At 48.6% G+C, this 24,168-nt stretch overlaps 1 protein-coding gene across 3 annotated transcripts in view; it reads right to left on the bottom strand.

Annotated features, from left to right (window-relative positions):
• The window catches only part of MAPK8IP1 (mitogen-activated protein kinase 8 interacting protein 1), a 396,070-nt gene that overhangs the window by 109,913 nt on the left and 261,989 nt on the right, over positions 1 to 24,168 (bottom strand). For all 3 annotated transcript variants that reach the window (XM_086959641.1, XM_086959645.1, XM_086959642.1), the window contains exons 4-5: positions 9,880 to 9,961; positions 161 to 1,075 (exon numbers count right to left, since the gene is read on the bottom strand). In XM_086959641.1, the coding sequence (XP_086815767.1) occupies positions 161 to 1,075; positions 9,880 to 9,961 (997 nt within the window). The remainder of the gene's footprint in view (positions 1 to 160; positions 1,076 to 9,879; positions 9,962 to 24,168) is intronic.

Here is a 24,168-nt window from a genome sequence, read left to right as displayed (position 1 = left end):
TAGATCTTTCTGTAGCCCTCTTCTATCACCCATGAGGACCAGGGAAACCAAACACTCAGAGGCACGTGTGATGAGGGAGGCTGTGTGTGAGGTACATCACTGTCCCATACATCGAGTCCTCCCACCACCCACCACATCGCCCTGGCAGGCGGTAACTCACTGGATGAACGCGACCGTCCACTCATGAAGACATTAAGGAACTTCTTTGAGAAGGGGATGTCGGCCTCAGGGGATGAGTCCTCCGACGGGCAGACTGAGTCCCTCTTCAGTACGTCCTCCTCATACTCCTCGCCAATGGCCGACTCGTAAGGCGAGGAGACGCAGTTGTCATAGACGGTGCCAGAGTCGCTCTCGTCACTGTAACCTGTGTAGCATTGTTTCAAACTGACCAGCTCCAACTGGACATTTTCATCTACCACAAGAGTGTACTTGACTGAGTCATAGGACAGGGCACTGGTGTCAGAGCTGACCGAGGCCCGCTGGGTGCCGTAGGAGGAACGGTGCCCGTGGCCACCATTGCAAGACACCTTGGCCATGTGGCCCTTTTCCGGCGAGGACAGGTAGTCCAGGACCTCGTCCTCCTCGCTGATGGAAGAGTTGGGTTTCCCTGACATGGACTGATAGTTCGACGTGTCAATGTCCGAGCTGGTGGACATGCGGTTCTCACTAGACTGTGATGGGAAGCGACGTTCCAGCTCCAGGGGGTCAGAGTTCTTTTGCACCGGTGTCAGGTAGATTTCTTCTGTGGCCTCCAGTCGGACATCGGCCTGGTACCGGATGCGGTCGCGATGGGCTTCCGGCACTCTGGTGGGACAGCTTGCACCAGGGTGGTGGTGTGGCTGCTGCTGGGTGTGGTGTTGTTGGTGGTACGTTGGGTGAGGCGGCCGGATGGGCGCTTGGTGCTTCTCGGGGGCTCTGGAAGTTGCGTTGGTTGTGGCCACGGCACTCTGTGTAGCTGCACTGCGGCGGCAGGGGCTGTCTGTGGATGTTCCCCGGTCTTTGGTGGATGCTGCACTGCTCCGGATGTTCCCTTCATCACTTAGGCAAATGTGCTCATGAGGTGAGGACTGCTCCCCTAAAAAGAGGCAAGAAAATAAATTAACTCACTAGTTAAGTCAAGTCTATCCTATATAATTCCTCCTGTTTAGTAGGCACATTTATCAAACTCTCCTTCAGACCAGACACAAAAATACAGAACTAGATGTGGTTGGACTGCTTTCCCTGGAGCGTTGACAAAGGCCGTCGTTAAGAGTTAGGGAATGGAAGAGTTAGTAATGAGAGGGGAAACATTATATGAAAAATAAAAGAGTAGAAAAACCGTAGGCTGGGTGCCTTATTCACAGTGTTTAATTTGAGCCAGTGGTTTCCAGTGTTCGGCACCGGCAATTGATTGTCAACACCGGCACTTATGACAGTCTGCCACATGGTGACGCTGTTTGTTATATTTAAAATAGACCACAATACCAGTTGTTCATTAATTCAAAATACATTGAAAATGACGCCCAAGACATTCTTAAAGCTTTGGGGGCCTGGGATAGTTTTAATTGTCACCCTTGTAGGATTGTGAGGTTAGTAGTTAGGTACTGTCATTAGCAGCGCTAGATAGGGGGCATTGGGCATGCAAGCGGTAGTGATCTCCTGACAAGGGCCCCATCACTTATTGTTTTACAAATTAAGCACTGCTTATTCCCTGGTATTTCCTGGGCTTCAGGATGTTTGTTGCACTGTCTCTGTAGTTTAACTACTTTTGAGGGGATCTCTGTGCAACGGTGGTTGTATCTGTGCCCGGGATGCTCAGTGTAAGAGTCGTTGTGCTAGGGTACCATTTCTGGGGGTACCATTTCATGGGATATTAGTGTAGTACGTAAAGGTGGCTTATGGGGACTCGCAGCCGGGGAATGCTGATTATACATTTTGGGGGGCTCTTTTATTGGTTCCTCTGGGTCCCACATATGCATGGACTGTAAAAGTAAAGAGGGACCACAGATAACGAGCATTTGAGCGCGAGAGGAAGGGGCGACTCAAGAGTGCCCCAGAGGGGGTCTCTCTTCTGGAGGAGCAGCATATGTTTTACTTTGTCTTGTTAAGATGCTTCTTGAAGGCTTGAGGGCCATTTTTGGGAGGGTCCTGTAAGAAATGGTCCAATGGCCTGATTTCTATTGGTCCTGGGGGCTGTGCTTGTGGAGTTCAATGGGTTCCTGAAGTCAATGGCCCTGGGTAATGAGGGGTTACAAGGAAAGTTTGTGGGTATCTCTCGGGCTCTGAGCGATATCAGTGGATGCGGAGTCTTGTTCATGGGGGTGGCGCAGGTTGGATGTTTTGTTTGAAAGGTGTATCTTGGTTCATAAGTGTTGCTTTTCAGTGTGTTCCACTGCCTGGTACTGCGGCCTCTGTGGCCTGTGTGTTATTTTTTGGTATTGAGTGGTGCCTGGATGCCTCTCTGGTCAGAGACCTGCAAAGGCTAAACTTGTGGGTTCCAGGGATTGTTCCTTGAAAGGGTACCATGGGCTGCAAGTGTTGTTAGTGGCGGTCGACTAGTCTGTGAGTGTTTGATGGGGTAGCCTGCCCTATGCTTGCTGTCAGCTGGTTTGTGAGGGCTGTAAGTGTTGTTTGAAGTGTTGCATGGGACACAAATGTTGTTAGTGGAGGTTGACTGGTCTGTGAGTGTTTGATGGGGGTTGCCTGGCCTGTGAGAGCTGTGAGCTGGTTTGTGAGGGCTGTAAGTGTTGTTTGACGTGTTGCATGGGACACAAGTGTTGTTAGCGGAGGTTGACTGGTCTGTGAGTGTTTGATGGGGTTGCCTGGCCTGTGAGAGCAGTGAGCTGGTTTGTGAGGGTTGTAAGTATTGTTTGACGTGTTGCATGGGATACAAGTGTTGTTAGTGGAGGTTGACTGGTCTGTGAGTGTTTGATGGGGTTGCCTGGCCTGCGCATGTTGTGAGCTGGTTTGTGAGGGCAGTAAGTGTTTTGTGACGTGCTACATGGGATACAAGTGTTGTTAGTGGAAGTTGACTGGTCTGTGAGTGTTGAATGCGGTTGCCTGGGCTGCACATGTTGTGAGCTGGTTTGTGAGGGTTGTTTGACTTGTTGCATGGAATGCAAGTGTTGTTAGTGGAAGTCGACTGGTCTGTGAGTGTTTGATGGAGTAGCCTGTTCTGCTTGTGCTGTCAGCTGGTTTGTGAGGGTTATAAGTGTTGTTTGGGATACAAGTGTTGTTAGCGGAGGTTGACTGGTCTGTGAGTGTTTGATGGGGTTGCCTGGCCTGCGCGTGCTGTCAGCTGGTTTGTGAGGGTTGTTTGACGTGTTGCATGGGATACAAGTGTTGTTAGCGGAAGTCAACTGGTCTGTGAGTGTTTGATGGGGTTGCCTGGCCTGCAAATGTTGTGAGCTGGTTTGTGGGGGCTGCAAGTGTTGTTTGACGTGTTGCATGGGATACAAGTGTTGTTAGTGGAAGTCGACTGGTATGTGAGTGTTTTATGGAGTTGCCTGTCCTGCGCGTGCTGTCAGCTGGTTTGTGAGGGGTATAAGTGTTGTTTTACATGTTGTATGATAATGGGATACAAGTGTTGTAAGTGGAAGTCGACTGGTCTGTGAGTGTTTGATGGGGTTGCCTGGCCTGCACATGTTGTGAGCTAGTTTGTGGGGGCAGTAAGTGTTGTGTGACGTGTTGCATGGGATACAAGTGTTGTTAGTGGAAGTCGACTGGTCTGTGAGTGTTTGATGGAGTAGCCTGTCCGGCGTGTGCTGTCAGCTGGTTTGTGGGGGCTGTAAGTGCTGTTTTACGTGTTGTATGATAATGGGATACAAGCGTTGTTAGTGGAAGTCGACTGGTCTGTGAGTGTTTGATGGAGTAGCCTGTCCTGTGTGTGCTGTCAGCTGGTTTGTGAGGGTTGTTTACGTGTCGCATGGAATACAAGTGTTGTTAGTGGAGGTTGACTGGTCTGTGAGTGTTTGATGGGGGTTGCCTGGCCTGTGAGAGCTGTCAGCTGGTTTGTGGGGGCTGTAAGTGTTGTTTGACGTGTTGCATGGGATATAAGTGTTGTTAGTGGAAGTCGACTGGTCTGTGAGTGTTTGATGGAGTAGCCTGCCCTGCGCGTGCTGTCAGCTGGTTTGTGAGGGTTATAAGTGTTGTTTGACGTGTTGCATGGAATACAAGTGTTGTTAGCGGAGTTCGACTGGTCTGTGAGTGTTTGATGGAGTAGCCTGTCCTGCGTGTGCTGTCAGCTGGTTTGTGAGGGTTATAAGTGTTGTTTGGGATACAAGTGTTGTTAGCGGAGGTTGACTTGTCTGTGAGTGTTTGATGGGGTTGCCTGGCCTGCGCGTGCTGTCAGCTGGTTTGTGAGGGTTGTTTGACGTGTTGCATGGGATACAAGTGTTGTTAGCGGAAGTCAACTGGTCTGTGAGTGTTTGATGGGGTTGCCTGGCCTGCAAATGTTGTGAGCTGGTTTGTGGGGGCTGCAAGTGTTGTTTGACGTGTTGCATGGGATACAAGTGTTGTTAGTGGAAGTCGACTGGTATGTGAGTGTTTTATGGAGTTGCCTGTCCTGCGCGTGCTGTCAGCTGGTTTGTGAGGGTTATAAGTGTTGTTTTACATGTTGTATGATAATGGGATACAAGTGTTGTAAGTGGAAGTCGACTGGTCTGTGAGTGTTTGATGGGGTTGCCTGGCCTGCACATGTTGTGAGCTAGTTTGTGGGGGCAGTAAGTGTTGTGTGACGTGTTGCATGGGATACAAGTGTTGTTAGTGGAAGTCGACTGGTCTGTGAGTGTTTGATGGAGTAGCCTGTCCGGCGTGTGCTGTCAGCTGGTTTGTGGGGGCTGTAAGTGCTGTTTTACGTGTTGTATGATAATGGGATACAAGCGTTGTTAGTGGAAGTCGACTGGTCTGTGAGTGTTTGATGGAGTAGCCTGTCCTGTGTGTGCTGTCAGCTGGTTTGTGAGGGTTGTTTACGTGTCGCATGGAATACAAGTGTTGTTAGTGGAGGTTGACTGGTCTGTGAGTGTTTGATGGGGGTTGCCTGGCCTGTGAGAGCTGTCAGCTGGTTTGTGGGGGCTGTAAGTGTTGTTTGACGTGTTGCATGGGATATAAGTGTTGTTAGTGGAAGTCGACTGGTCTGTGAGTGTTTGATGGAGTAGCCTGCCCTGCGCGTGCTGTCAGCTGGTTTGTGAGGGTTATAAGTGTTGTTTGACGTGTTGCATGGAATACAAGTGTTGTTAGCGGAGTTCGACTGGTCTGTGAGTGTTTGATGGAGTAGCCTGTCCTGCGTGTGCTGTCAGCTTGTTTGTGAAGGTTGTTTGACGTGTTGCATAGGATACAAGTGGTGTTAGTGGAGGTCGACTGGTCTGTGAGTGTTTGATGGAGTAGCCTGTCCTGCGTGTGCTGTCAGCTGGTTTGTGAGGGTTATAAGTGTTGTTTTACGTGTTGTATGATAATGGGATACAAGTGTTGTTAGTGGAGGTCGACTCGTCTGTGAGTGTTTGATGGAGTAGCCTGTCCTGTGTGTGCTGTCAGCTGGTTTGTGAGGGATGTTTGACGTGTTGCATGGAATACAAGTGTTGTTAGCGGAGGTTGACTGGTCTGTGAGTGTTTGATGGGGTTGCCTGGCCTGCACATGTTGTGAGCTGGTTTATGGGGGCTGTAAGTGTTGTTTGACGTGGTGCATGGGATACAAGTGTTGTTAGTGGAAGTCGACTGGTCTGTGAGTGTTTGATGGAGTAGCCTGTCCTGCGCGTGCTGTCAGCTGGTTTGTGAGGGTTATAAGTGTTGTTTTACATGTTGTATGATAATGGGATACAAGTGTTGTTAGTAGAAGTCGACTGGTCTGTGAGTGTTTGATGGGGTTGCCTGGCCTGCACATGTTGTGAGCTGGTTTGTGAGGACTGTAAGTGTTGTTTGACGTGTTGCATGGGATACGAGTGTTGTTAGTGGAAGTCGACTGGTCTGTGAGTGTTTGATGGGGTTGCCTGTCCTGCGCGTGCTGTCAGCTGCATTGTGAGGGCTGTACGTGTTGTTTGACGTGTTGTATGATAATGGGATACAAGTGTTGTTAGTGGAAGTCGACTTGTCTGTGAGTGTTTGATGGGGTTGCCTGTCCTGCGCGTGCTGTCAGCTGGTTTGTGAGGGTTGTTTGACGTGTTGCATGGAATACAAGTGTTGTTAGCGTAGGTTGACTGGTCTGTGAGTGTTTGATGGGGTTGCCTGGTCTGCACATGTTGGGAGCTGGTTTGTGAGGACTGTAAGTATTGTTTGACGTGTTGCATGGGATACAAGTGTTATTAGTGGAAGTCAGCTGGTCTGTGAGTGTTGGATGGGGTTGCCTGGCCTGCCTGTGCTGTTGGCTGATTCATGAGGGCTGTTTGACGTGTTGCATGGGATACAAGTGTTTTTAGTAGGAGTCTTGAGGGAATTGGATGTTGTTTTAGGGGATAAAGCTTTATGTGTTGTGTGCAAGAGTTGTGCTGCCTGTGAGCTTTATTTGAGGGGGGCCCAGGGTGGAAGGTGTTGTTAGTGGGGGCATGCATGCTGCCAAGGGCATTAGAAGTGTTCTTTGTGATACATGTGTTGTTGGTTAGAGCCATGTGCACTGTTAGCTTTGTTTTTAGGGGTTCCCAACTCTGCTTGTGTAGCTAGTGAGGGTGTTGTGGGCTGGGAATCCTGTTTGAGGGGTTCCCAGGGCTGCATCTGTTGTTAGTGGAGGGTTTGCATGCTGTGAGTGTTGTTTGAGGGGCTCCCATGGCTGTATATGTTGTAAATGGGGGGTTTGTAGGCTGTGAGTGTTGCATGAGGGGCTTCCAGGGCTGTATCTGTTGTAAGTGGGGGACTTGTAGGCATTGGGTGTGTTTGAGGGGCTCCCAGGGCATTATCTGTTGTTAGTGGGGGGGTTGTAGGCTGTGAGTGGTGCTTAAGGGGCTCCCAGGGCAGTATCTGGTATTAGTGGGGGGTTTGTTGGCTGTGAGTGTTGCTTGAGAGGCTCCCAGGATTGTATCTGTTACTAGTGGGTGGGTTTGTAGGCTGTGGGTGTTGTTTGAGAGGCTCCCAGGGCTGTATCTGTTATTAGTGGTGGGTTTGTAAGCTGTGAGTGTTGCGTGAGGGGCTTCCAGGGCTGTATCTGTTGTAAGTGGGGGACTTGTAGGCATTGGGTGTGTTTGAGGGGCTCCCAGGGCATTATCTGTTGTTAGTGGGGGGGGGGGAGTGTAGGCTGTGAGTAGTGCTTAAGGGGCTCCCAGGGCAGTATCTGTTATTAGTGGGGGGTTTGTTGGCTGTGAGTGTTGCTTGAGGGGCTCCCAGGGCGGCATCTGTTGTTAGTGGGGGGTTTGTGGGCTTTGGGTGTGTTTGAGGGGCTCCCAGGGCGGCATCTGTTATTAGTTGGGGGTTTGTAGGCTGTGAGTGTTGCTTGAGGGGCACCCAGGGCTGCATCTGTTATTAGTGGGGGGTTTGTAGGCCGTGAGTGTTGTTTGAGAGGCTCCTAGGGCTGCATCTGTTATTAGTGGGAGGGTGTGTAGGCTGTGGGTGTTGTTTGAGGGGCTCCCAGGGCAGTATCTGTTGTTCGTGGGGGGTTTGTAAGCTGTGAGTGTTGTTTGAGAGGCTCCCAGGGTTGTATTTGTTATTAGTGGGTGGGTTTGTAGGCTGTGGGTGTTGCTTGAGGGGCTCCCAGGTCTGCATCTGTTATTAGTGGGTGGGGGGGTTGTAGGCTGTGAGTGTTGCTTGAGGGGCTCCCAGGACAGTATCTGTTGTTAGTGGGGGGGGGGGGGGATTGTAGGCTGTGAGTGTTGCTTGAGGGGCTCCCAGGGCGGCATCTGTTATTAGTGGGGGGTTTGTAGGCTGTGGGTGTTGTTTGAGGGGCTCCCAGGGCAGTATCTGTTGTTCGTGGGGGGTTTGCAGGCTGTGGGTGTATTTGAGGGACTTTCAGGGCTGCATCTGTTATTAGTGGGGGGTTTGTAGGCCGTGAGTGTTGTTTGAGAGGCTCCTAGGGCTGCATCTGTTATTAGTGGGAGGGTGTGTAGGCTGTGGGTGTTGTTTGAGGGGCTCCCAGGGCAGTATCTGTTGTTCGTGGGGGGTTTGTAAGCTGTGAGTGTTGTTTGAGAGGCTCCCAGGGTTGTATTTGTTATTAGTGGGTGGGTTTGTAGGCTGTGGGTGTTGCTTGAGGGGCTCCCAGGTCTGCATCTGTTATTAGTGGGTGGGGGGGTTGTAGGCTGTGAGTGTTGCTTGAGGGGCTCCCAGGACAGTATCTGTTGTTAGTGGGGGGGGGGGGGGATTGTAGGCTGTGAGTGTTGCTTGAGGGGCTCCCAGGGCGGCATCTGTTATTAGTGGGGGGTTTGTAGGCTGTGGGTGTTGTTTGAGGGGCTCCCAGGGCAGTATCTGTTGTTCGTGGGGGGTTTGCAGGCTGTGGGTGTATTTGAGGGGCTCCCAGGGCAGTATCTGTTATTAGTGGGGGGTTTGTTGGCTGTGAGTGTTGCTTGAGGGGCTCCCAGGGCGGCATCTGTTGTTAGTGGGGGGTTTGTGGGCTTTGGGTGTGTTTGAGGGGCTCCCAGGGCGGCATCTGTTATTAGTGGGTGGGTTTGTAGGCTGTGAGTGTTGCTTGAGGGGCTCCCAGGGCTGCATCTGTTGTTAGTGGGGGGTTTGTAGGTTGTGGGTGTTGTTTGAGAGGCTCCTAGGGCTGCATTTGTTATTAGTGGGTGGGTGTGTAGGCTGTGGGTGTTGTTTGAGAGGCTCCCAGGGCGGCATCTGTTATTAGTGGGTGGGTTTGTAGGCTGTGAGTGTTGCTTGAGGGGCTCCCAGGGCTGCATCTGTTGTTAGTGGGGGGTTTGTAGGTTGTGGGTGTTGCTTGAGTGAGTTCCATGGGAATCTTGAGTCGTTACAAGGGGGTCTTGTGAGCAGTACGTTTGGATGAAGGGGATTCGAAGGGCTGCATGTGTTGTTAGTGGTGATCGTATGGATTTGAGTGTTCGAGTGGGTACCCACGAACCCATGTGTTATTAGTAGGGGTTATGTTTGGTGCAAGTGTTATTTGAGGCGTCTTCCAAGGATACATGTGATGTTAGCGGGGGTTGCGTGGGCAGTGGCTGTTGTATGAGGGGGGTGCATGATGTGTGAGTGGGGTTGTGCACTATTTGAGGGGGTTATCAGGGGTGTAGGTGTGTTTATAGGGTCAATGGAGCAGTGATAGTTGCTTGTGGCCTTTATAAGGGCTCAGTGTTTTATTAGAGGGACTCTTATGGGCAGTGAGCGCTATTTGCAGGAGCCCAGACTGGCTCTTGCTGTCTTCTCGAGGGGTCCTTTGGTCTGTGACTGGGGGTTTGATTACAAGCATGCTGTCGGCTATGATTGATAGATAGATTTAAGTTTCGGTCATGCTCCTCAGCAACTGGCGGAGAGGGTCTCATAACACACTCTTTTGTTTAAAGATTTTTAGAAGATTTAGACAAACATCAACAATTCTGAACGTGTGAAAAGAATACAGGGCAGAACCCTGAGTCCCAAATCTGGGCATAAAATAATGCTACAATACTACTACAACAGCAGCTTGTACAGCAATGTGAATAATTATACAATCGTAGGAAACAAATAGAAGTGCAAAACACAAGCATGGGGTCAAACTTCACGTCTTGTGTCGCACGTCACATGTGGTTTTCTGGTATTGTTCAGACCACCTATAAGTGAACCTATAACCAATCTTAACAATGCACATAGGATAAGAAGCCAGAAGGATAAAGCGACTGTTGACGACCGCACAATGTGAAGTGGGGAAGCTGGGATTAGAAACGCAGTGATGAATCGCAATTCAGCAAACATGCTGTGCCCTTGAGGAAAGGACATAAAATAGCGGGAGAGCATAGGTTGCTGCCCTCGGTACAGAGATGCCACTCTGCACCCACTCACCAGTCTTGAGTGGCGACGAGGACCGCGACACCCGCTCCTGCCAGCTGTTCTTTTTGCCCAGAGAGTTGTTGTTCAATGTGTCCTGTGGGAAAGAAGAAAGAAGCATTGTCACTAGTCACAGACGAGAAGGAGTCAACAGGCTCATTGTGCCAAGAAGCAATCTCTGTGCTCAGCTTCTCTTCTGTGCGGCTTCCCCAGTGCCATCTCTCTCGTACCAGGCACCATCTTCACCGGCAGGCCTTGCTCCCTCTGCCCACATCACCACAGCCCTACCCTTGTTAACTCTTTGCTACCTCTCCTCACCACAACAAGATGTCTGCTTCAGACTCCAACAACCAGACCACTACTCGTCCCAGCACTTTCACCCAAATCTCTTCTCGCTCCTTCTCACTCAACGAGGTCTCAGGTCAGTCGAGTTGCCTCAAAAATCTCTGCTCATGCCAGCTCCATCAAAGAGACCTTTGACTTGTCAAGAAGGTCTTTGCTGAGCCCATTCATTCTAGAGGACCTCTGCTACCCCAAGTCCAGCAAGATCACTGCTTTGCACTGGCTGCCAGTGACCAGCAGAATAAAATTCAAAGCACTTACGCTAGCGTTCAGATCTCTGCATGGCTCCTGCCCAGAGTATTTGAAAAAACGCCTCCCAAGATATGCCCAAACACGTGCACTTCGGTCCAACTGCCGTGTTCAGCTGGTCGTCCCACGATCGAGAAAGGCTCGACTAGGCGGTCGGACTTTCTCTGCAAACGTCACCTCTCTTTGGAACACTTTACCTCAAGAAATTCAGCAGGCTCCTTCTGAACCTTGCTTCAAGAAGCTGCTGAAAACGTGGCTCTTCACCCAACCCAGCTAGCTTCCTTTTTTCTGCCTCTAGGTCAACTATGCTCCTCTAGCGCCGGGACACCTCCAAGCGAGGTAGCTGTTCGCGCTCTATAAAATGCAGTATTATTATTATTATTATTATTATTATTATCTCTGCTCAGTACAGAATCCCCAATAAGATCTATGCTCAGTTCAGATTCCACAATAGGATCTCTGCTCAGTTCAGATTCCACAATAGGATCTCTGCTCAGTTCAGATTCCACAATAAGATCTCTGCTCAGTACAGAATCCCCAATAAGATCTCTGCTCAGTTCAGATTCCACACTAGGATCTCTGCTCAGTACAGAATCCCCAATAAGATCTCTGCTCAGTTCAGATTCCACAATAGGATCTCTGCTCAGTTCAGATTCCACAATAGGATCTCTGCACGGTTCAGATTCCATAATAAGATCTCTGCTCAGTACAGATTCCACAATAAGATCTCTGCTCAGTACAGATTCCACAATAAGATCTCTGCTCAGTACAGAATCCCCAATAAGATCTCTGCTCAGTTCAGATTCCACAATAGGATCTCTGCTCAGTTCAGATTCCACAATAAGATCTCTGCTCAGTACAGATTCCACAATAAGATCTCTGCTCAGTACAGATTCCACAATAAGATCTCTGCTCAGTTCAGATTCCACAATAGGATCTCTGCTCAGTAAAGATTCCCCAATAAGATCTCTGCTCAGTACAGATTCCCCAATAAGATCTCTGTTCAGTTCAGATTCCCCAATAAGATCTCTGCTCAGTTCAGATTCCACAATAAGATCTCTGTTCAGTTCAGATTCCACAATAAGATCTCTGCTCAGTACAGATTCCACAGTAAGATCTCTGCTCAGTACCGATTCCCCAATAAGATCTCTGTTCAGTTCAGATTCCCCAATAAGATCTCTGCTCAGTTCAGATTCCACAATAAGATCTCTGTTCAGTTCAGATTCCACAATAAGATCTCTGCTCAGTACAGATTCCACAATAAGATCTCTGCTCAGTACAGAATCCCCAATAGGATCTCTGCTCAGTTCAGATTCCACAATAGGATCTCTGCTCAGTACAGATTCCACAATAAGATCTCTGCTCAGTACAGATTCCCCAATAAGATCTCTGTTCAGTTCAGATTCCCCAATAAGATCTCTGCTCAGTTCAGATTCCACAATAGGATCTCTGCTCAGTTCAGATTCCACAATAAGATCTCTGCTCAGTAAAGATTCCACAATAAGATCTCTGCTCAGTACAGATTCCACAATAAGATCTCTGCTCAGTACAGAATCCCCAATAGGATCTCTGCTCAGTTCAGATTCCACAATAGGATCTCTGCTCAGTACAGATTCCCCAATAAGATCTCTGTTCAGTTCAGATTCCCCAATAAGATCTCTACTCAGTTCAGATTCCACAATAAGATCTCTGCTCAGTTCAGATTCCACAATAAGATCTCTGTTCAGTTCAGATTCCCCAATAAGATCTCTGCTCAGTTCAGATTCCCAAATAGGATCTCTGCATGGTTCAGATTCCACAATACGTTCTCTGCTCAGTACAGATTCCACAATAAGATATCTGCTCAGTACAGATTCTATAATAAGATCTCTGCTCAGTACAGATTCCCCAATAAGATCTCTGCTCAGTCAAGATTCCACAATAGGATCTCTGCTCAGTTCAGATTCCACAATAAGATCTCTGCTCAGTACAGATTCCACAATAAGATCTCTGCTCAGTACAGAATCCCCAATAAGATCTCTGCTCAGTTCAGATTCCACAATAGGATCTCTGCTCAGTACAGATTCCACAATAAGATCTCTGTTCAGTTCAGATTCCACAATAAGATCTCTTCTCAGTTCAGAATCCCCAATAAGATCTCTGCTCAGTTCAGATTCCACAATAGGATCTCTGCTCAGTTCAGATTCCCCAATAAGATCTCTGCTCAGTACAGATTCCACAATAAGATCTCTGCTCAGTACAGATTCCACAATAAGATCTCTGCTCAGTTCAGATTCCACAATAAGATCTCTGCTCAGTACAGAATCCCCAATAAGATCTCTGCTCAGTTCAGATTCCACAATAGGATCTCTGCTCAGTACAGATTCCACAATAAGATCTCTGTTCAGTTCAGATTCCACAATAAGATCTCTGCTCAGTACAGAATCCCCAATAAGATCTCTGCTCAGTACAGATTCCACAATAAGATCTCTGCTCAGTACAGATTCCCCAATAAGATCTCTGTTCAGTTCAGATTCCCCAATAAGATCTCTGCTCAGTTCAGATTCCACAATAGGATCTCTGCTCAGTTCAGATTCCACAATAAGATCTCTGCTCAGTAAAGATTCCACAATAAGATCTCTGCTCAGTACAGATTCCACAATAAGATCTCTGCTCAGTTCAGATTCCCCAATAAGATCTCTGCTCAGTACAGATTCCACAATAAGATCTCTGCTCAGTTCAGATTCCACAATAAGATCTCTGCTCAGTACAGAATCCCCAATAAGATCTCTGCTCAGTTCAGACTCCACAATAGGATCTCTGCTCAGTACAGATTCCACATTAAGATCTCTGTTCAGTTCAGATTCCACAATAAGATCTCTGCTCAGTACAGAATCCCCAATAAGATCTCTGCTCAGTTCAGATTCCACAATAGGATCTCTGCTCAGTTCAGATTCCCCAATAAGATCTCTGCCCAGTACAGATTCCACAATAAGATCTCTGCTCAGTACAGATTCCACAATAAGATCTCTGCTCAGTACAGAATCCCCAATAAGATCTCTGCTCAGTTCAGATTCCACAATAGGATCTCTGCTCAGTACAGATTCCACAATAAGATCTCTGCTCAGTTCAGATTCCACAATAAGATCTCTGCTCAGTTCAGATTCCACAATAAGATCTCTGCTCAGTACAGATTCCACAATAAGATCTCTGCTCAGTACAGAATCCCCAACAAGATCTCTGCTCAGTTCAGATTCCACAATAGGATCTCTGCTCAGTACAGATTCCACAATAAGATCTCTGTTCAGTTCAGATTCCCCAATAAGATCTCTGCTCAGTTCAGATTCCACAATAGGATCTCTGCACGGTTCAGATTCCACAATAAGTTCTCTGCTCAGTACAGATTCCACAATAAGATCTCTGCTCAGTTCAGATTCCACAATAGGATCTCTGCATGGTTCAGATTCCACAATACGTTCTCTGCTCAGTACAGATTCCACAATAAGATATCTGCTCAGTACAGATTCTATAATAAGATCTCTGCTCAGTACGGATTCCACAATAAGATCCCTGCCCAGTTCAGATTCCACTATAAGATCTCTACCTCATTTGATAGGACCTCTGCTCCCCCAGGTCCCTCAGCGAGATCTCTGCTCAGCTCAGATTCCACTATAAGATTTATGCTGACACCAACGCACTCAGGGAGATCTCTGATGGATCCCCTTCTCAACACTAGCTCTGCAAGTTGAAGTCTTACAACAAGATCTTTGTTCATCTCAACTCCCTCTTGAGATCTGCCAGGGCAAACGCCCTCCACAACATCTCCGCCATGGCCGGCATCCCTAGAAATCTCATTATTCGAACGCCTGCACAAGAGCTCTACTCACTGGAAATTACTCTTGTCATCTCCTAATTGCAAACACGTTCACATGGTGCCTGCTCAATCCTAACCCTTACGGCCTTCATTGCGTGTAGACCATCAACAAGCCTTGCCCTCACTGCAAAGCCCTACAAGGCCTTTCCTCATTATAATCTCTCACTCCAAGCACATCAAGGGCTCTCTTTAACCCGCACATCCACAAGGCCGGTCCTCGCTCCAAAGCCCTCATGCCCTCTCCTTCCAAACACCATCTTCTTTCACTCAGTGGGAGCCTCACAGAAAGTGCTTGAAATATGCGAAGTTTGAAAGATAAATGGAAGTTGGTGCCAAGAGACCAGGGAAGTACAAAGTAGAGGACGAGGACACCTGAGGATATGATGGTAGAAGGGCAGGATGGAGAAGAGGAAAAACCTGAAATGAGAGGAGGAGAATACTTAAGAATATGAAGGATGGATCATTGAAGGAGGGCAACCTACAATCAGAAAGGGTGGGACACCTGAGAGAAGAAAGGAGGAAAGGCGATAAAGAGGGCGGGAGTGGAGGGCTCAGCAGAGATAAGGAGGGAAGGTGAAGTGGGCACTCTAGGGGAAAAGAAGGGGTAAAGAAGGAGTACACAAAGAGATAAGTGGGAGGATGGGGAGGGCATACCTGAGATAATGAGGGGATAGGTGAAGGGCACATAAGAGAGAAAAAGGGCGAGAGTGAAAGGTAAAATTGAGATACTACAGGTGGAGTCAAGGTTCAAGAGGCGCATACCTAAGAAAATTAAGGAGGGAAAACTTATGAGACATAAGGAGCGTGTAGAGTGCACACGTGAGATAAGGAGGGAGGGTGAAAGAAAGACACCCCCAGGAGGACAAAGGAGGGATACAAGGGAAGAAGACACACATGAGGGAAGAGGGGAAAGAAGGAATACCTGGGAGGAGAGAGGAAAGGTGAGCAGGGCAAAACTGAGGAGGGCAAGACGGATAGAAAGGAGAGTATATCTGAGTAAATGTAAATGTGTTTGTATTTATATAGCGCCTTCTACCCAGAGGTCTCGTAGCGCTGTATTCATACCGCTGTGGAACCCTTCCTGGCTTTCCCCTGAGATGTCCACTCCTGGCCACCCCCAAGGTGAAGCCAGGCATCCAAGCGCTGCTGGGGCCGTTGTGGAGATTAAGCAAGCTATTGCCCAGAGTCACAGAGTGGGACCCATGATTAGAGTGGGCACCGAGGTGAGAATGATCAGGTCCGGGAAATTGAGTCCAAGACCCGCCGAGGCGGGGAATTGAACCCTGGTCCCGGGCCAGACCTCTGCATCAGGGTCTGCCGCCCTAACCATTGAGCCACACTTCTCTGAGTGACGGCGCAAGGATGATCAGGAGGGCCCACCTGAAAGGAAGAGGAAGGTAGGGTGAGGAAAACACATCTGGGATAAGAAAAGAGATGGATGAGAGCCCACCTGAGAGGTTGAATGAATAAGGATAGAAGGTCTGATAGAAGAAGGAACCATTAGGACACACATATGAGGAGGAACTAGGGATGAAGGCGCAGAAGGAAGTTGGAGAGTCAACATCTAAGAATGAACGGAAAGTAGGAAAGAGCTGGAAGAAGAAGTGAGAGGAAGGTAGTCCTGGGAGAGGGGATTTGTGCAGAGATGCATTGCTGCTTGGCATAGTCAGACCAGAGTCAGAGGGAATAAACACCCAGTGCACTCCCGTTCCCTGACAGTGGCTTCCACCCCGTATCAGACCCAGGCCTTCATGGTGCCCCTAGTGGGCCAGTGGGCCAGGCTGCATTGCAGGCAACAGAGTGCCCTCTGGTGTCTGTGGAGCAAGGGCTCCCTTCCTTGCTAGGGGGTGAATGATAAATGAATCAGGAGAATGCTGGTGCTCTGGGATACAGGACTTTTTCACAGTGACATCAACAAAGCTAGCTTTTCTGGAACCCTGCTAGAATTATATACAGCCATGCCTTAAAACCTCCTTTCCTGAAGATATAAGTTCTCTGAATGCAACTTTACACAAATGTAAGAATTAGATGACCTGCAACCACCTCACACTAAACATTCTTAAAATAAACCCCTCTTAATTTCACCCCCCCCCCCCCAAACATTCACTCAACTTTGCAGAGTGGTTGAAACATGTAACATCCCTCAATTGCATCCCTCAGGCCATTAACTCCATGAAATCACTAGGGATAACACTTGACAAGAATTTGAACATGCGGGGACACATCAGCACTGCTACCAGAGTAGCTAATTTCCAAATGAGAATCCTCAGGAAAATGAAACCCTTCCTCCCCTTCGAGGTTCACGCCCTAGTTATCTCCAGGCTGGACTATAAAAATGCATCCCTCTTGGTCCTGCCAAGATCAAAGTTGGCCCCCCTGACGGCTTCACTTAAGTCAGCTGCGAGGCTTATTACCTGATCCAAACCCTACAACCGCATCACACCAGATTTGGGATCTCTACAGCGGCTCCCTCTTGAGGCAAGAATTCAACTAGAAATTGCTATGTACACACTTGAGGGAGGGACCCAAGGTGGATTCTGATATATAAATACATTTTCAAACTAGCTATTGAAGATTATTTTAAAGTTTCCCCAATATAAATTAACTGCCCTTGAAAATCCGAAAGCTCATTGGACAGAGCTCTAATGAACGAGGATGAGACCGTTTTGGGGCATAAACTTTAACCAACACAATTGTTACATTTTCATTAAAAGGTCCCACAATGATCAGTCTGCCTCATTATCTATAAGAGATGGTCCCCAAAGAATATTCCACATTTGGCCTCCATTGCTGATCTTTACCATACAGCGCGTGGAGGAATTGGTTTGTCACGGAAATCAGTGTCTACCGGACCCATGGGCAGGGGGGTCCTCACAGCACAGAATCAGGTCTGAGTTGATAGGTGAGCTGCCAGGCCCAGCCAACAACGCTCCTGTGGACCCCCCGACCACGTGTTTGACTGAACTCTCAGCCAACAGGAAAATGAGTTCTCAAAGACAGAAGCTGCGTCCTTCCAGGGGTCCATCTTGCCCTGAGACGCCAGCAAATTAACAAAAGCAGAAAGTGCAAACAAAAGAGCGCCACCGCATTTAAAAATGGACACTTCAGCGACTCGCTCAAACTCAGACTCACACCTTGCCGATGACCGGCGAAAGACCTACCTTTAATAACTGACCACCAGCTCACCATAAGAGGGCAACTGAGCCTCTGCATCCTGTTTCCAAACACTCAAGATGCTCAAAAAGATTTTCAAATTACATCCTGCAAACACTCACAGCGGCATCACTCAAGCTCTCATCACCAGCAAGGGGACAACGGCAACACACTCTGTGCTGGAAGCAACGTTCAATTGACCAGAGGGCTCCAGACCATACAAAGCTCAGCGGCCAGGCTCACCCTTAGCCTCTCACCCCACACTCACATCACTCGCACCTCAAGGACGTCCACTGGCTCACAATCCACAAACGAGCAGTCTACAAATGACTCACACACACACACACAAAGCTTAGGAAACCGAAACGTTGCCGTGAGGCCCACAAACTTGTTCTCACAGATGCCCTGGCAGGCACTCCACAAACTCTGGATATAGCGGGGTCTATTTACGAGCCAGTTTGCGTCGCTCTTGCACCCACACACCATGGTGCAGGAGCGACGCGGACCGAACATGTGTTTTATGAAGCCACGCAAGGTCACTTTGTGAGGCCCTGAGTGGCTCCATAAATCTGGAGTGAGGCAACGCAGCACAAATCGGTGCGTTGCCTCACTCTGCCCTGCTAAGGTGTTCCATTGCCGTTGCGTGGGTGTTCCCACACAATGCCCATGGTTTTTGACACATGCCCAGATTAACAAGAACTAGTAAACGTGGACAGGTGTCAAAAACATACGCCTTTCCAGGAGAGGCGTCACAGGGAGAAATATCTTTATTTCTCCTTGTAGGAAGCTGGCTCTGATATACTATACCAAAGTAAGGTGTAGTGTGCACAGAGTCCAGGGGATCCCCAGAGGTACAGCGGAGGCTAAATCTGATAATCACTAACAGCTCTCTTTGTGGTAGTGTGAGTGAGCAGTTAGGCTTATCGGGGGGCTGGGTGTTAAGGATTTACTGTATTCACTCAATCAAGGACTGATTACACACAGAATCCAGACCAATTACGTATGAATAAAAATGGTATGCTTGTGTTTTATTTGTAGAACCAAGCAGGACTTGGTACAGGTAGGTAAAATATACTTTTAATTGTAAAACGTCACACAGAAATGCAATTGGGAATAGCTTTGCAATCTTTACAGGTTTGTATATGCTTTAAAAACAGTTTCAATTACATAGAAATTACTTGGATTACTTTTGCATTACTTTTGGATTACATCGACTACTCAGTGATATGCATAGATATCACACAGTGGATCCTACAAAACAAGGTAAGTAAGACTTTTTCATGTATAAGTTACAGTTACTTTTCCCTCATACAAACCACAGGTCAACACAGACAATTTTAGGAACAGAAAACTTGTAACATTGGTTCCTATGAGAAAAAGAGTGTTAAAGGTTTACAGGTAAGTAACCGACTTATAAGTATGAGTTTTGGGGGTTAGGGCTAGACTTCCCCAAGGTCCAGTTAGACACTCAAATTGCACCATCAGCGGTACTGGTGCGGCCGGGTGCAGAGTGCAGAGGCCCAGTGTTAGCCAATGGGGCTAAGTTGGCCTTTGGTTAGGAGCTGTTTACGAGCAGGTCACTTGGGTGTGGGAGCTAAGCTCCTGGGGCTAGGATCAGCACTGCAGAGGCAAACAATAAGCACAGGAGCTGCAGCGGCATGGAGGCGCCCGGGTGCAGAGTGCCAACCGGACGTCGGGAGGCCTGTGGATTTCAATGGAGATCTCCGGTTTGGAAAAGATGCTGCAGACTCAGTCAGAGAGGTGTCCTGGAGGCGGCCACCAGCAGGAGAGGTACTTTGGGATATTGACGGATGCATGGACACCATTGGCTGGGCCACCCAAGGGCGTAGGGCATCGGGCAGGGATGTTTTTTGGCGTTGGGTCTTCTTACCAACTTCGGTCGCGGGCAGGGGGACCCTTCAGGTTGAGGCTACAGGTGTCGGTTTGAGGTTTGAGGGGGGCCGGGAATCACCAGATGCCAGGTCAGGATCGCTGGTAAGACCTCCTCGGGGTGTTGGGCCACTCGAACTAGGGCTGTGGGCGTCCGGTGCAGAGTGATGCAAAATCGCAGAACCATCTAGATCCGGATTCTGTGAGTGAGACTTTGTTGAGCAAATCCGGTGCTCACAGGAGCCACAGTCTTTAAGACGGGTGCAGGGCTGGTCCTCCGGGATCTGGGGGCTGCTGGCTGCAGGACACGCTGGGGTTTCCACTGTAGGCAGGTCGAAGTTGGGACAGGCCATTAGAGCTGGGGCCAAAGAAGTTGGCGTCCTCTTCTTCCTAGGCCAGCATGGCTCTTTGATCCTTCTTTTTTCGTCCTACAATCTAAGCAGGCAAGGTTTGGGGTTTCCCCTAAATACTAAATGTAGGGGTGTTAAAGGGATGTGCAGGTCAGGATCAATTGGTCTCGTCTTTGGGGTGGGTACACACCCTCTAATGCCACCCACCAGTGGGAGGGTTCATGAGCCTATCCCTAATTTGTTTGGTCCCCTCATCTTCAAGATGTATTTGTAAAGTGCACGTTCACCCCTAACGGTATCTTGGCGCTGAATAACAGATGCTTATTTTTACACAACTCAATGGAACTCAGATGTGTGCTTTACCTCGCCTCCCCCACCTGAAGAGTGTTCTCCTCTCCTCCTAACTTGGTTTTCAGGTCGATTTGCCCACACAAAATGGGGGTCAGAACCGGTGGGAACCAGTTGATGGGGGCAGCAAAAGGCAGGAATGGATTACTAAGGCGGCAGGCCTTTGAAGCTTCCCTTTCTTGGACGCAGCCCATCCTGGGGGAGGAGGCATGACACCCCTGGCCAGAATGGGCTTTGCTTCTGGACCCAGAGAGTGGAGGCCCTCTACCTAGGGGTCCAGAAACCTGTCTGGTGGTGGCAAATAGCGGGCAGTAATTCAGGAACCACACCAGGGCTCGTCGCTTTCATGGCGCCATCTCTGAGATGCCCTCTTAGTGAATTTCACATTAAATCCCACACTGGCATCAGTGTGGGGTTACTGTACTGAGAAATGTACTACCAAACTTCCCAGGTTTCAGTAAAGCCATTATGCCACTGTACCCTCATCTGAGGGCTAGTGCACCCCGTTAGAGGGGTGACTTAAATAGGCCTCAGGCAGTGGGGTTGCAGGCATGGCACACAGGGATGTGTGCCATGTCGCCTCTTCACTTTTCTCTACACCAAAACATGCAGCCTGTAATAGCAGTGTGTGGGTGTTAAGGTACAAGACCTCTAAGGGTGGCACAATACGTGCTGCAGCCCTTGGAGGACTTACCTGGTCACAGTGCCATTGATACCCATGCTACCTTTTACAAGGGGCTTACCTGTGGCCAGAGATGTGCCAATTGTGCGTACAAAGGTACAGTTTTGAGGAAAGAACACAGACCCTGGGAACCTGATTGGAAGGGACTCAGGGCACATCTGCAGCCCGCATTGAAAGTGGAATATTCATCTTAGGATTGTTTTTGTGCAGGAAGATGTCCCTTCCTGCACTAAAACAATCCTGCATGCAGCCAAGGCACCTTTGCACCGTGACGCAAGGATCCCTGCATTGGCTGTAAGCTGCCAAAAGGGCCCCAGCGCAGGGGAAAAAGCTGGAATGCGCCATACTGTCTTAAAATGGCACACTCCTGCCCTTTCCCTGTCCTGCATTTCAGAGCAGCAAGGGGACTTGCTGTGCTGCACTGCGTGACAAGTCGGTAAATAGATCCCCACGTGTCATACTGTCCCCCTGTGCGGCCAATCATTTAATTAATCAAACAGGATTTACAAAGCGCGGCTAATCTCCCGCGAGGGTATCCGGGCGCCGAGAACAGAGCTGCGCAGGAGTCCAGTTGGACAGCCAGGTCCCGAGTCCTGTCCTGAATTCCAGAAGAGAGGATTAGGCCAGACGGACTACTTCCTTAGCAAGAGCTTCACAGCGCTTCACTGCAGAGCTGCACCTCACTCTAAACTCACCATGTGGGTGTCAGACTTCCTGCATGCAGATAGGCACTTTGTAAGCAACTGTGACAGCCACTACCTATATATAATAGGGGGTGTTACCTTCTTTCATAACTTACAGCACAAAGAGCCACAATAATGACTATCACATGATAGCCAATCGCTGATATGTTTATTTAGTTTACAGAAATAATTACACATGTGAAAAATTGCAAAACTGAGTACGCAACTGTATGTTGTGTAGTGCTTAAAATATAAGCACATTCACATTTTTAGGTCTCGCCTATCCCATTCCGCAAGGAATGGATAGTCGAGAATTATAGGAGGCAAAAAACGTTCGGAATGGATAGTCGAGAATTATAGGAGGCAAAAAAGTTCTCAAACAATCGGGCGGATTTCAAACAGTTCACGTGAACACAAGCACGCGCATTTCCCCACATCAAAGCCATCAGCCTCCCTCCCACAGGCTTCCCCAGCATGCGCAGTGCGTGCTGGCCTCAATTCTCCTCCCCCCTGATTGCTTTCACTTTCACAGCCACTTCAAAGGGATCCTTCCCGGCCGCTTTTATTTTCTTTCGGCGATGTTCTTGTTCTTTATTGTTGCTACCTTTGTTGCCCCTAGATGGAGGAGTGTCCACTCAACCATATTTCTTGATGCCGCCCTTCAACTGCTTGGCGGATTTATCAACCCGGCGTTGGACCGACATTCATCATAGCTGTCTGTCTCTCCAACAAGTGAGCTTTCCAACTTTAGGGATTTCTGCCGTCCTTCCCCTGTGTAGCGCTTTCCCTGCACCATTGTTGCATACTGCACGTAGAAGTAGAAGCACTGTTTTCATGTATAATGAGCGCTCTTCTTCTTATCTTTCTTCATAGACACCTTGTGACTCTGTGGAGCTGTTGTTTAGATTTTTTATGTGCATCGTATCCATTTCTTCAGTATTGCTGTGTTAATTACTATCTCCTGTCCTTTTTTACCAAACGAACATTACCTGCACCTTGCGGTAAGATGTTGTTTGCATGCACCTTTTTTCTCATGATTCCCCTTATTGTTGAATCCTTTCTTAAGTATTTGCAATCATTCTTTTAGTAGGCCCCTGCCTGGATCTCTTCTTCCATTAGGAAAGCTGTTTGATTGTTTGTTGTGTGATTCCCATCCCCTACCCCCCAACTCCTTCCTCAGCTCTTAATTTGCCTTTCACGCGGCCGCCTAACCCCGCCCCCTCTCCATCATGCAGCATGAGAGCCCGCTCTGCCAAGGCTCCCCTAAAGGGTGGGCCCCCGTCCGTCCTCAGATAACTCCCCTTGCTTATTCAGTCACTGTTTCTGGGCATCTCGCCATCCCCCCCCCCCACACTCCCTGCAATATCCCCTAGGGGGACGCAAAGAATTAGCCTCACTGGGAGTGCCAGTTAGGGTGTCCGTAGCTGTGGTCCTTGGAGCGGGGTTTTTGAGTTTAATCTCGCAATAACTCCTGGGACCTGAAATCAATAGTGCTTTTCTTGTAAGAATACCTCCAGCGGTGCTAAAGGACGATCTCTGAATAACGCCTGACTCAGCACAAGTGTTCCCATGACGGTTCTTTAACACCATGGCCTTGATAACGGGTGGAAAGTGAAATCGGAACTCAAAGTAATGCAGAGTTTACTGCGTTTGATTATCGGGTGTGATAAAACTCTCCAGTGTTGTTATATTCCGTAAAACATACTAGGGTAAAAAAAGCCTGGTGATTGCTCGTCCAAGTGGCATTTGGCGTGCAGGCATCGAGTTATGCATGTTCTGTACTATTTCTGAGATGGAACTCGGAATAGAAGGCATTTACCGGACCCAGCAAATACCTCAAGCCACGGAGTCAGGTTACCTCACAGAAGCACGACTGATGTCACCTCAAGGTGCTGCGCGACCTCAGAGTCAGGTGACACAGGGACCAGTGTGCAGCATCTCTAGCCTGAAGGCAGGGTCGGGCTGGGCTAGAGGGCAATCAGACTGTGCCTGATGGGCTGGTGTGTGGACCTGTTTTATGGCCAGGTGGACCTTTTTTTTGTTGATTTCCCTGATATGGCTTCAAACATTGCCCGCAGCAGGTACAAATGAATGCTGTCTCACAAACCTTGTTTGATGAGTTACCAAAGCGTGCTTGGGAGAGAGCCTACATCATGGTCCCTGGCTTTGTTTCTTAAATCTGTGAAGATTGAGTGTTATAGAGAGACCACTCCAGATCTATTTATTAACTGCAATATCTTTATTGATGCAGGGGAGTGAAAGCTGTTTCTCCCAAAAGTTTATGCAGTGCAGATTACCGGAGGGCACAAGGCGCCAGTGAAACCAATCGTGCTAAAGTCTGGCCAGTCACACCCTCACCACGACTCACTAACCTTCCAGTATTCACCACACCCTCGCTACAATGCCCTACCACTCACTAACACCCCCTCTCACTGCAACACACTCCACTCAAGTACTCACTAAAACGTCACTGAAACACTCCTGAACTCGCTACAATCCTCACTGCAACAAGCTCCCACTCCACCACTCACTAAGACACATAACCGCTGCAGCACTCACTGCAACACTTTCTCCAACTCACTGAATCCTTTACTGCAACCTCTGGTCGAACCTCACCCGCTTCAGTTCCTTTCCAACCCTCATTGCACTCTCCTGGCCTTCCCTCTGCCTGCATCGATCGTCCTACTCCAGCTCACTGCACACTCTTTCCTTATTAAAGCTTGTTACAAATTGTTTAAGTGACCTGGTAACTGA

The sequence above is a fragment of the Lissotriton vulgaris genome, chromosome 2_2 (genome assembly GCF_964263255.1).
Source record: "Lissotriton vulgaris chromosome 2_2, aLisVul1.2, whole genome shotgun sequence".
Lineage (NCBI taxonomy): Eukaryota > Metazoa > Chordata > Amphibia > Caudata > Salamandridae > Lissotriton > Lissotriton vulgaris.
The sequence above is the reverse complement of the archived record's forward strand: the minus strand, read 5'-3'. Positions and strand labels throughout refer to the sequence as shown.